General features: G+C 35.8%; 1 protein-coding gene across 14 annotated transcripts in view; it reads left to right on the top strand.

The window, feature by feature from the left end:
- Msp300 (Muscle-specific protein 300 kDa) overlaps positions 1–14,185 on the top strand; it is a 111,427-nt gene that overhangs the window by 14,884 nt on the left and 82,358 nt on the right. For all 14 annotated transcript variants that reach the window (XM_070283382.1, XM_017176508.3, XM_017176507.3 and 11 more), the window contains exons 2-5: positions 7,702–7,763; positions 12,784–13,056; positions 13,559–13,725; positions 13,786–14,062. In XM_070283382.1, the coding sequence (XP_070139483.1) occupies positions 7,702–7,763; positions 12,784–13,056; positions 13,559–13,725; positions 13,786–14,062 (779 nt within the window). The remainder of the gene's footprint in view (positions 1–7,701; positions 7,764–12,783; positions 13,057–13,558; positions 13,726–13,785; positions 14,063–14,185) is intronic.

Raw genomic sequence — 14,185 nt, 5'->3', positions numbered from 1 at the left:
TAAATTTCATATCGAAATATTCTAATACCGCAATTATATATATTAAAGCACGTATAATATCGAAATATCTAAACAAATGTTTTCTGAAGATACTGTATACCTTTAAAAAGGTTTAAATAAACTGTTCGATAAACTCTTTATATTTATATACATGTTGATAGCTTAAGAAGCTTTAGTCATTTATAAGGCATAGTTCCGATATATCAAAAAGATTGTCGATTTATCGCTCACATATTGAAATTTTTTTTAAATTTATACATCGTTCTTCGCGTGGATATTATATTCCATCCCTAACCAATATGAATATTCCCAACTGTCGAAAAGTCTTACTTTAATAAATTTGAAATATTGTGACTCAAAATTGTATTGAAATTTTTGGAAGCACTTAAACCTGATGACCTAATTTTGAAGAGCTTGGCCATAGCCTTATCTATAGCAAATTCTCCAGATTAATCCCCCATTAAGCTTATCGTCAGCTTGCTCAGGATCTTATCTTTACCTAAAGATAAGGAGGAAAACGTGAAGATATTTTACCCACTTCCCGTTGGGCAAACTTAAATACAAATACTTAATCCATAAGGGAGATCCCATAGAATGTCAAGGTCAAATGGCGGCACTTTGTAGTTACAGAGACATTTGTATGCCTAATTAATTATTCCAAAAAAAAATCGATAATAAATAAAATATATATATATAAACGTCCGAAATGACATCATCCGTCGCTTCTAGACGCCACAATTCGAAACTTTAACTTGTTTAGCCGTTAAGCTTGTTGTTATAAGTCAGTCGGTCGGTTGGTCGCGCCCTAAACTTCTATCTGGCGATTTATATTATTTATATACTCGCGCACAGTGCGTTTGTTATGTATTCGCTTGCCATATTGACTGTTGGCAAGCAGTTTGTTACCTCTTTCCTTCTGGGCCCCACAAATATTTATTGGCAGCCAAAAAGCACTCGAAGAACTACCCCCCCAGGACGGGGTTGGATTGTGTGTCTATTATGTGACCTCCTCGGCTGTTATTATGTTAAGCACAACAACCAATTAAGTGTCTGGCAGGCCGGTGTCTCTCTGTCTCTCTAAATGTCTGTCTGGCTGTCTGTCCCTCTGATCTGCAAGTGGATCGAACAGTCGGTCCTCCCAATGACTTGGCGCAATTTTGGGCTGCATTTCGACGAGCTGTTTTTATAGAGAGTATATAGTATATGCAAATATTTTTTGTAGATACAATTTTTTTTTTTTTTTTTCTATAGATACGCCAACTGACTGACTGTCGTTTTGTGTGCATTATCTGGAATATATGATGTTGATTATCGGGCAAAAAAAGTTCTCTTCTTGGCACGAAGAATATTTTATGGAAATTGATTTTTCATGTTTGCTGCTGCCAGGAAAGTTTTGTGGGGTTATTTTTATTAATAGACGAGATTAAAAGGTTTTGATGAGGCCAGACAGGTGATGGATGAGATTATTAGCAGTGTGCCATACAAATTTGTTATAAATAAATAGCTAGAAGTACTTTAATTCCACTTTAGCTTATATAAAAATAAATTTTCTATTTAAGAAAACCTTCTAAATATTTTCTATATATTTTCTTTGGTAGTTAAATATGTCTTCATATGACAATTAGTGAGCATAAATCAAGTTTGCGTGAGTTTAAGTATTATTTTTCACTTCTGGGATCATCGTCAATGTCAGCATAACGGCTCTTGGCTGTCAAATGTTATGGATGTTGCGTGTTTTAGCCAACTTTTCGACGACTTCCTTTTCGATAAATCCATTTGACAAAGCAACCAGAATTTGGCCTAAATGTGTGAGCCAGTCAATGGCTCACACAACATCGTTATATATTGACACGAAGCAGCACTCTTGATAAATTTATAATAAAAAAAAAAAAACGGCAAAACGTACGTCAAGCCTTCACTAATTGATGACAGTCACATCCACTATGTTTATATAGTATAGATTGAACTATTGATTGCTGGGGCTTTTGACTTGCTTTCAATACATGTCCTCACTTTCCAAGCAATTATCATTAATGCCATTTTAATGGCAGCCACAAAATATATAAAAACTCTTTCAATATTTATGATACCGCTTGCGGTGCAACCATTGGATATTGAGCTTCATCAAGGCACATTTCAAAACCGAATATGATTTATGAGAGAAAGATATTTAATGCCGGGTCCCAATGAAAATGAAAATGTTTTTGCAAAACAAAAGGCGAATTTCTAACTGCTGTCTGATCTGTCTGATCAATCCATTGGAACACGTCCCCAACAGGCAGCCGTACAACTGAGATCATCGTCGTCAAGTTATTAATTTATTATTGATTCCGCTATTGTCTCGTCGCCAACTGTCAGTTCTGATAATTTATAGGGCATTCGTGTAGCTTAGCGGCTTTTAATTGATGCCTAAAATGCGGTCCAGAGAAGTTGGCGCCCGCATTTGCTGAAATTCGAGCTGAGATTTGTAAATTAAGAAGCGAAACAAGTTTACGCCAAGCCGAACTTCAAGTACACACACTCGGCACATGCAAATTTTGCTCTTAACCCACAAAGTATACTTGATGTGGGAGCCGATTCGATCCTATGTATATCCCCTCCAGATGTTGGTCATGTGGCAAAGAAATTAAAAAATTACGGAATTTCGTGGCTTCCTCCTCTTCAGTTTTCAGCTCGTGGGCAGATCTTTAGAAGTTCTCTTATGGTGGGGGCTTCTTTTTTCCATTTGCCCATTTTTGCGGTGTTCGTTGGACAAACAAATTATCTTTTTTGTAGTGGTTTTTTGTTGCCTTATTTATTTTCTTTACATTTTGAGGTGCTCAATCATTTAGTTTTGAGTTTGGACTATCTGCTATTTCTTTGGTGGTTTTAGTGAACGGTATTAATGACAAAAATAAATAAACAGAGGAAAGAACGCCTTTTGATTTCGGTAAACAACAAGCCACTAGAGTACATATACTTAGTTATGACGCAATCCACTGCCACTTGACTGAATGAATATGTATGAACATATCGTATTTGCATCTAATATTTTCGAGTAGCTGCGAAATCTACTCATTCCGACATGTTTGGGTTAAGGTACAGATGGGAGGGGATGTTAAAGGCAATGGAGCGTAAAGTTAAGTAATGCCATTTATAAGACTCTCCAACATGTTGTTGGCAATTTATGCGGCTTTTCTGACACCGCAGGTGACAACAGCAAGTGCAACTCGGGACACGCCTCACTGGGTTTCGTGTGATGATGTGGAAATTTAAATTTAAACTGAATTTAAACAGTTGATATAATAATTATATGGCTTATGCTGATGAATGATCATCTCAATGTCCATGTGAAAGGTTAACATTTTTATTTGTTTTGTATGACATAAGAAAATTTACAACGCCCGAACTTTGGAATGTAATCTTAACACGTCTGGCGAAGCCTTAAGCTAGATAAAGTTTTCATTTTTAGATTTATCACTAGCTTCTGTGTTTTTAGGGGGTTTTATGGAGCTATACCGTCTTACATATATGTTAGATAGTAATGGCATTTCCTTAACGATAAAGTTAAGTTAAGTTAAGGTCTCTGAGCTTTTCATTTTTATTTAATTAATTTATTGTGCACTCAGAAATATTTTATATTTATTTGGACACTATAAAAAAAATAAGACAAGCCATTGTAAACACCTTTCTTTGCTGGTAAATTTTCAATAAAAACTTTGGCGAATTCGCCCTAAAATTATTAGGTTTAATTATTTCATACGTGTGCACTTATAATTCCCAACTGGTTCTAACCTCCCCCGAATGAAGTGACGGCTGTCGTCCATAGGTATTGGACAGTGGCGACTACATGTGTGTGTACATTGCTTGTGCTATTAAATAAGTGCTATTACATAGTTTTACTTACCCTAAAAGTAACTCAATTAATTCTTAAATCAAGAAAAATGTTCATTAAGTTCAGAAAATGTTTAAAAATTTTAGAATTTTAAAGATTATTAAATAAGAATGGTTTTGCTTTAGGCTTTTCAATGGGGTCTGGGCATTGTTAAAAAAAAAAGTATACAAATAATAATAATAACCACGCTTGTGTTGGTGTTGTCTTGTATTTTATATATTTTTTAAACCTCAAGCCTAATGTAAATTACATTTACCCTCGTTCAATTGGTATTTATATGTTCCAATTTTCTTTATTCTATATTCCCCATTACGCAATGTGTTCGGCATCCAAATAATTAAGCAAATAAACATTTGTTTTTGTATTACGGAAGCCCACTGCCACTGCCTCTCCAACCGCGAACATTTTATTTTGGACTCGACTTACCGTTGAATAGATCAGACCCCGGCATATGCTCTATATCGTCTGCATTCAAACACAACACACACTCCCCCTTTTTTCTAACCCAAAAAACTTCCATTCGATTGCCTTTTGTTTATGCAAATGTAGAGGAACATTTTCTTGTATTTGGTGTTTTATTTTCGTTTTGTAGGGAAACCCAAACAATTAGCTATGCGTGAAAGTAAATAAACTATTTTTACCAAACACTTCTTTTCTTTGTGTCCAAGCTTCGTGGCTGTGCTGTGCTCTGTAACTAGGCCAACTCAGACAAACGGGCGACTGAAGCTGAATATATATAAGATACAGATTGAATGACTGACTGCCCTTTCAGTACTTGACTTTACTTGGCTTCCCCATTTTGCCAAGACTTTCTGTAATTGTTATAATTATTTACGCTCAATAAATGGGGAAAAATTTCCTATGCTTTTCCTAAGAATTATGACTTTTAGGTGCGCTCATTAATGGTCAAAAATAGCGAAATAAACATAAATAACAATCAACCAGACTTTTCGTCATAATCACCATCATTAACTCACTGACTGACTGATGGACGGAACCATTCATAAGATCATAAGAAGCTAAAAAAGTACCGACAACCGAGAAGAAACAACAATTTACCGCTTCTGAAATTCTTTGTTTCACATTTCTGAAGAATTTATAATGTTCGCCTGAGGGAACGTGCAATCATTTCATACATCATTATTGAAATGGAAATTGAAATTGAAAAAGGAGACAGAAAAACATAAAAAGTCATTCAACTTGAACGTTATTCCCTGGCCTGATTTTGCCCCTTGTTAATTGTTCTTGGCATTGGGGCCTATAAGCACGCATAATATCTGTAAAAATAAAACCCGTTTTGTAAGGCTTTTACTTTTGATATTGCCAGTTTTGATTTATAGATAGAGCTATAGTTTTTTTTCTATCTTTATCTTTAGAGAACGAGCAAAGGCACTCAAAGTTGAACAATTATAATTGGAGTTTACACAACTTTGAGCTAAATAAGTGGCCGGTGCAGTAGGGAGATTGGGTAATTAACAGGGTTAACAGATAACCGTTTTACCCCATAACAGAAAATATATTCGAAAGAGAGAGAGAAGTAGAAAATATTATCGATTAGACACGTTTCTCAAATAGGTTTTTGATTTTTCCACAATTATTTGGCCATTTTAAGTTCAAACCACATTCCAGGCACCCCTTTTTCTATTATTTATTATCAAATACCACAAATTCAAGTGCATTTCTTTGCTATCTTTCTAATAATTGCCAAAAGTATGTGTTGATAAGAAATTGCTTGCAAAAAAAGTATAAAAAAGTAAGCACATGATTTATGGCATAGTAAAACGTTAACTAATCACCAGACTCTACATGTGCCAGTTATATACAATTTATTTTTGGCCAATGCAAGACCAAAAATATATTCACAAAATACACATTATTATTGTCAACTCGTTTTCTATAGTAAATTTATGCGGCATTCCAAATGCGGTAGTTGGTCAAGTTAATGAAATTTATTCCTAAACCAACACACATAGATTTGTTGGCCAAAATTAACAGGTTTTCGGTTAAACGAGTCTGTGAAGAGGCGTCTTAAATGTTTTTTGGTCAAAACAACTTAATTGTTTGGGAATGGAACATTATACTATATATAGTTTTGCAAAGAAAATTTAATTAAATTTAAGAGAGATACTAGGTTGAAAAGAAAACTTGCTTAGAAATGATTTTTGAATTAGGAAATGCTAACTGAAATTTGTCTAAAATAATAGGAATGTGTACAATAATTACTGGTTAATATCCGGTTTTATTTTAAACAAAATCTGGTTATAGCCTATTCTAAAAACTAGCCATAAAATTATTTAAAAAATAAGTTTCCTTCAGGAAAATCTTCATTTTCATTAAACTATAATTTTCCCTGCTAAAATTCAAAAGAAACTTGTGTTAATTTATGATGGGACCTGCTACATCAAGTCTTTACAAGCCATTAAAACATTTTAAAGTGTCTGAAAGCCCGCATAAAAATGGTCATTAGGTTTGATTTGTTTTTATTTTACCTTGCCTCAAGTTCACCAAATTGCATACATTTTTTGTTGTGCCTAGAAATCGCAGCCAGAATAATTTATTTTATAATATAAAGATTAATATGTATACTTGACTTTCGGTTGCTTTGCAAATTTCGCAACCTTGAACTAATTTCTATTTAAATAATCTTTTGTCAACATTTCAGAGACAGAAAATTGCGTCACTCCCGCGCATTGAATGAATTCAAAAAAATGTATATTTAAAATTCAAGATAAAGCTGGCAGGATTATTTGAAATTTAATTAATTATTACAATCTGTGTTCGTGTTTCTTACTTTGTAAATTGTTTTGATAATTGGCCAAGCTAAGCGTTTGACGCTTTCATGGCCTGGTCGATTTATTTCATGCAATGATTCTTATTCCAAGCATTTTTCGTGTCTCTCTAACTGTAGAAATTTTCCATTTTCGAAGGGGATTTATTATTTATTACGGGAAATCTATTTTCGTTTCATATGCCTGGCATGCGTTTGGCCAACTGCCAATAGACCACGCACTGGGCCACGTCTTGTATATATCTATATTCCCCAATGGGTTGGGATTATGGCCAGACAGCTGCTAGGTTCTAGCATTTCCATACTGACTGCACTTTTCTATAATGACTCGGCTTAATGCGGTTTTTTTTTTTCTGTTCTTTTCGTTCTTGTGTATTTTGTTAATTGTTTACAAATTGGCGTTTTTAACGCTTTGTTTATTATTTCTATTTGACGGCTCTGAAATTAAATTGAGGTAATTAAACCACATAAAAAACGGGATGAAATGGGTAAATATTTGCTTTTGGGAAAATCTGTGAGTTTGTGTTTATAATTTTTGGACAGCCTTTTGACGCACAAAAAGGGTCAACGGAATTGTAAAGAATTTTGTGGTTTATGTATATCCTTTGTGAAATTTTCAAAGAATTTATAATCAAATTTTACAACTCTTTGAGAAAAAATATTCTACTAAATTGACCCATAAACGTTCAGCGATAATATCGCCCAAAAGCAAACATGATATCATCGTGATAATTTCGTTTTATATATACCAACTTAACTGATAATTCAATTAAAGCAAACATGAGTTGCAGGGGCAAGCAAAACAGCAAATGAAATCGGGAAACAGGTACAAGTCGACATATACCTTGTGCATACTAAGAAATGTATCTTATCGGTTGTCTTTAGTATCTTTTGGTAGTATCGTCATGTCTCGGTTTCGCCTTTTATGTCTCGCCTGCCGACGACACTTGTCCAACAATTAACTGCCAATGTACGAATTTCGAATTGTATTTCTCATTTACTGACATTTTTCCTTTTCGTTTTTCTTTTACATTTTCAGAGGAGCAAGAACGTGTGCAGAAGAAGACATTCACTAATTGGATTAATTCATACCTACTGAAGGTGAGTCGTCTCGTATCTTGTCTATATAGCCGCGGAACCTCCCAATCGATTTGTCTTGGAAGGTGCAAATAAATTGTGTCTACACTGGCATTGAAATTTGCATATTGATTTGCATTAGCTAAGTTAAGCGTGAGAGGTTTTTCTGTCTGTGCTAAAAAACAAAAATTAAACACACAAAATGGGTTAAGGGGCGTGACATGCCAGTCATTTGGAATACAAAATCAAAAATTAAGCGTGATAAGCTTATTATACCCTTGCAGGGTATTATAATTTCAGTCAGAAGTTTGCAACGCAGTGAAGGAGACGTTTCCGACCCTATAAAGTATATATATTATTGATCAGCATCACCAACCGAGTCGATCTAGCCATGTCCGTCTGTCCGTCCGTCTGTCCGTCTGTCCGTCCGTCTGTCCGTCTGTCCGTTTCTACGCAAACTAGTCCCTCAGTTTTAAAGCTATCTGAATGAAACTTTACATATAGTCTTCTATATACTCTCACTGCTATATATGTCGGAACGGGCCGGATCGGACGACTATATCATATAGCTGTCATACAAATGTTCGATACATTTTTAGAAAAAAAATTATAACTTGGATGTTTTTTAACATTTTTGCACAATTTTTAAGACATGGCCATTATATATTACTTTTGAATTTTGGTAAAAATTTTTTGAAAATCGGACCACTATATCTTATAGCTGCCATAGGAACGATAGGGAAGGTAATAGAAAAAATTATAACTTCGTTCTTTTTCAACGTATTTTCATCTACTTTGAGACATGAGCTTCTGGTATTATTTCAAAATTTTGGTATAAATTTAATGAAAATCGGACGACTATATCTTATAGCTGCCATAGGAACGATAGGGAAAGTGATAGAAAAAATTATAACTTCGTTGTTTTTCAACGTATTTTCATCTACTTTGAGACATGAGCTTTTAGTATTATTTCAGAATTTTGGTAACAATATTATGAAAATCGGAGAACTATATAATATAGCTGCCATATAAGTGATCCGTAGATGTAGAGAAAATGTAAAGCTGGGAATGTATAACTGTAACTGTCAAACTGTAAACATATTAAGTATAGGTAAAATGTTATGAAACTCCGTTTAGTGTCTGTTTTCGGCATTATAATTTATAATATAAATATGAAAACCAATCTGCAAGGGTATACAAACTTCGGCGTGCCGAAGTTAGCTTCCTTTCTTGTTTAAACTATTATTTGTCGAGTAATTATGATGGAAATAATAAGCAAAAGCGTTTTGTTCAAATAATTGTGACATAATGCGTGAAATTTCAAGGTTTTTTGAATAAGTGAAATATCATTGTATTTTTGTGACTTTAGGGGGATTGCTTCTACTCCTATTTGTGACTTTTTCTATATATTCATAACCTCTACCTTTATGATATTTTATGATTTCGATGAGATTTTAGTGCCAACAACTTGGTTCATTAGCATTTATCTGCGCAAATACCTTCGTGTTCTGGACAAACATTTGTCATGTGTCTAGGAGGAATATTCAAGTCACTCTTTTCCCGGTGGATAACTTCCAAGAATATCTTGTAAACACAAGCACGCACGCAGTGGCAGTTCCTTGGCAATGCGAGAAATTCCTCAACGGATTGGTGCTAGGTGCTCTCCATCTATTTATGCACTTATAAAAATATATATAGTTTTTTTTAATTTACGAAAAATCTGTAAAATCTGCTGGTTTATTTTTCATAAAAACCATGGTAAATTAGCCCTAAAATTTGTGGTGCTCATATAATTCCCAACTGGTTCTAACATCCCTGGAGTGAAATGACTGCTGCCGGCCTTAGGTCGAGTATTTATTTATTTATTTTATTTTTTTTTAAATTGCTAAATATAAGGGCAATTGAAGGTAAATTTTTTTTTTTACAAGTGTGAACACTCTCTAGCCTTTTAGAAATGCAAAAAAGATTGCCCGTAGAGAGCCAACAGTTGACGGCTGTCTAGCCGAAGTTGCTGCCTGAAAGCAAACAACAAGAGAGTTGCATTAATGCCGAACGTATCGCAGAGATACATAGTTCCGTTTCAGCCGGGGATCGTTGGCTGGTGACTTCAATTGCATTGCCATTAACCCGCTAAAGAAACCCACGCGACGCCTACTGACTTACTTTCTTACAGTCGCGAACCCAAGTTGATTTAATGCACTTTTCAGGCTCTCCCCGGGCCCGGAGATTGTTTCATTTTGGTGTCTCTAATGCGTTATCTTTTAATACCAACGGCAATCTTTAGACATGAGCCGGCAAATATATATTGCTGGTCATACAATGGAGGTTAAGATATTAGGAGCAAAGAGTTCTTAAAAGAAAGGGGAAGTAATTCCTGAAAATGCTTTGATCAAATCTAGAGGAAGACTAGAAATAATATAAACAAACTCAAAAGATATTTAAGCTTTTTGTTCCATTTATATGTTATTAAATATTTAAATAAACACTACTAATTTTTGTCCCCCGACTGTAAGTGCAAGTAGAAAAGCTGTTGCCGGCCGGCCGGCAATTATTCCAATACAATCCAAACCAGGCAGCCATTGAAAACCAGTTCCGCAACTCGCAGACACTGCAGCTCGATAAGAGACTCCAGAGGCACGTGAAAGGAGCAACAGCAGGCTTGCATGCAGGCCAGGCAAGGGTCCCCGAATTGATGATATAGCAGAGTGCGTGGGCTTGACTTGCCTCTGATTGAAGTCATATATTTCAGCAGGGGTTCCAAGGAGCTGAGCCAACATCTACATCTACATCAGAGGGTTATGCAATATGGAAATGAGTCACTTAATGTGCATAATGACATGGCAAATTGCTGTACCCGTTGCACAACGATTGGTTAACACGTTACACCGAGGCAAAGAGTGTATTGCTAATAAAAAGTGATTTATTTAATTTGTGTTTACCTATTGGACCTTTGTCAGTGCTGTCAATTAGCAAGTATCTTCCCCGCTGCCCATATACTGAGTACCTAACAGATACACAAACTGTTTGATGGGGCAGAGAGCCCAGAAAAAATGTTGAATTGGTATTCATTTCATTTCAAGCTCAGTTCAAGGTGAGCGAGTTGGGTTTCAGATCCACCTCTACTGGCGACCCAAAAACCCGCTCTGGACACTCGCTTTTATTTTCATAGAATTTGATTAAAATTTATGAATTAATTTACACGCTTGAACCAGCATGGTGGTGGGTCGCCCGTTGCTGCCGCCGCAATGACAAAGACGTCATGGCACGTTGGATGTTCAATTTTTGAGTGGCCAGCCCCACATTCTACACATTCGCTTTTGATTTCTTTATGACATAATTGATGGCAACGCCCCGCCACGAGTTGTTGCGGGCTTTGATCAGTCGCATTTCCCGCAGGGGTATATCACTATAGTAGACCCATAAATTCAAAGTGAAAGGATCTATGTAGCTATTGGAGGTGCTTAAATTAGAAAGGATTTTAGTGGTGTGGGAAAGTGGGTTACTAATGCTGGGGAGAGAGATCATTTGTCAGGTGCTCATCCCATTGTGTTGGACAGGTGACAAGTGAAGAGATAAGAAATGATTTACAAGCAATTAACTGAGTCTAGTTGGGAGTGAGAAAGTTTAATTTTAAAATGAAAAAGGATCTTCAAAGAGTCTAAGTTAAGGCCTAGACAACTTAATGAATATCAAAAGAACTAAGCTTCTTTTGTAACTTAGAGATAGTTAAAACTATTCTTAATTTTAAGTACTAAGCTTGAGCATTCTTAAGTACACAACTTTTTTACTTATCATCTTAAGTTTCGGCAATTATAAATGCTCAGCAGCGGCCTGATCACAGGGCCCAGGTGTCTATTTTACGATTACCGCAGGTAAAACTTAAGCCAATGTCATGTTTGGTGGGTATTAAGTGCCTCAGAAGAGAAGCCCAGGCAACCGTTGTAATGACACATATATGTATGTCCCAGCCCCAGAAAAATAACAACCAAAAGGCAACAGAAAACTTTTATATAAAAACCCTATGACACCATAAATTCTAGAACTTAATGGAAGAACAAAATAATAATAAAAAAAGGGCGGTCTTAGTGGAACAGGAAACGGAAGCATTGAAATTGATTTCGCTATGTCTGTTCTGAAGGAGAATTCACACACAAAAATGAAAAGTTTTTTGCTGTTTGGAAAAACTTTTACCAAGCGACGATGTCATTGTCTTTTGCATGTTGTTCGCAACAGTTGAGTAAAGTTCTGCAGAAACTATTTATATCCACAAGAAAGCTCAATTAAATGCTACACTCAATTACAATGTATTTTCACTGTATTGTTTGTAAGTTTGTTTGTTTGTTTGTTTATTTGCTATATGTAGTGGCACTTCGGTTGCGGCTACCCCCTAATGGCATTACCTTAAAAATTGTAATCTTTTGTGGCGGTTTCAAGTTAAATGCCTGCTCGTGCCTTTTGCCAATTTGTCTTGGCTCACACTAAAGTATCACCGCAAATTATCGCTATGGCAAACAGCAATTTAAACTATTTTAATTGATTTAATGCGCCTTAATGCTGAGCGGTTTTTGGTTTTGCTTCGTGAGCTGCATTTGATTGATTAAACGAAAAAAAAACGTATGCAAAATCTACTCGAGCATCCTTAATTGTATTAAAGGGGGGAACCATTAAATCTGTTCACTGCGCCCCATTAAGTTTGTTTATTTGGTTTGGCTAAAGCCATGAGAGTGCATAGCGCATAGTGCACATAATGTATAGCCATAAAATTTATATTAAAAACGTTACACAAGAAGGCACTTGCTGGCAATTGCCCGGTACTTTTGGGCTCTTTTGATATAAGTGATCGATAAATGTGTGTTAATTGAAATCTTAAAAAAGGAGAAACTTTAATTAAAAGTTTAGGGAAAATAGTTTGAAATTAGAATAGTTTCTAGCGTGTGAAAGAATTTATAATTGGGAATTTTCTTGCCAGTGTAAACATAATATTTATATGATTGTTTAAACCCATTTAACTTTTAATTAATAAACCTATTGTCCCTTTTTTCAGCGTGTTCCACCGCTTCGTATTGATGATTTAATCAATGACTTACGCGATGGTACTAAACTAATCGCATTGCTTGAAGTTCTGTCCGGCGAACGCCTGCCCGTGGAGAAGGGCCGCGTCCTAAGACGTCCACATTTCCTTAGCAATGCCAACACGGCCCTGCAATTTTTGGCCAGCAAACGTATCAAGTTGGTTAATATTAATCCCGCAGATCTGGTGGATGGGAGACCACCAGTTGTGCTGGGCTTGATATGGACAATCATCTTGTACTTCCAGGTAAATAAAAACGATATGAATAAAATGCTTAACAAATAATTAACTCACCCCAAAGAGTGTGCACCAAATCACGAATTGAGAGCACCACAAAAAAATAAATAAATAAAAATTGGTTACTAGTTGTACACCTTCTCACGAGGCTACCACCAATGTAGAGATGTACAAAAACCCACAAAAAGTTGTTGAAAACCTTTTGAACGTAATTAACCCTATAAAATCCTTCTTTTTCTATATACTTTTGATACCATAATGTTAAACGTACACAAGCTTCGTAAAAAGAGGCGGAAAAACTTAGTAGTAGTTATAAATTATGCGCCACAGGTGGGTCTAAGTGTTTGTCTTGTGTAGTACCTCTCATATATTTTTGGGTAGATATTGTTGTTTTCAGTTGGTAGCCAAACATTTTTTAAGGCACTTACATATCTTAAGTTAAACCATATTACATTTCCATTACATAAAAATATTTTGTAAGCATAACTAATTAATTTTGTTGTATTCATAGATCGAGGAGAATAGCCGCAACCTAGAATATTTGGGTCATGGTATTGGCGGTTCGGTTAGTTCCCTCGACAGCGTTGGCAATCAGAAGCATGGCGATCTTAAGGCTGAGAAATGGAAGCAGGGCGCCAGGAAGACCCTGCTTAACTGGGTTACCAATGCCTTGCCAAAGTGAGTATTGACAAAGCCATTTTCTTAAGACAAATTACCTTATTTGTTGTCCCTCCGCAGAGACAGTGGTGTGGAGGTTAAGGATTTCGGCGCCAGCTGGAGAGATGGCGTCGCCTTCCTTGCCCTTATTGATGCCATCAAGGCGAATCTGGTCAACTTGGCTGAGCTAAAGAAGACCAGCAATCGTCAGCGTTTGGAGACTGCTTTCGATGTGGCCGAAAGCAAGCTGGGCATTGCCAAGCTCTTAGACGCTGAGGATGTGGATGTACCCAAGCCGGACGAGAAGAGTATCATGACATATGTGGCGCAATTTTTGCACAAGTATCCCGAACCAAAGGTGGGTCTAAAATTATATTACAATATAACTTTGCTGAGCTTCCACTTTGAAGGAAGGGAATCCTTAATGTATCCCTACAGTACCACATGTCATCAATGTTTCAACAACTAAATTAATTAATCT

Source organism: Drosophila kikkawai, chromosome 2L (genome assembly GCF_030179895.1).
Source record: "Drosophila kikkawai strain 14028-0561.14 chromosome 2L, DkikHiC1v2, whole genome shotgun sequence".
In the NCBI taxonomy this organism is placed as follows: domain Eukaryota; kingdom Metazoa; phylum Arthropoda; class Insecta; order Diptera; family Drosophilidae; genus Drosophila; species Drosophila kikkawai.
This window is presented reverse-complemented; position numbering and strand designations above follow the sequence as displayed.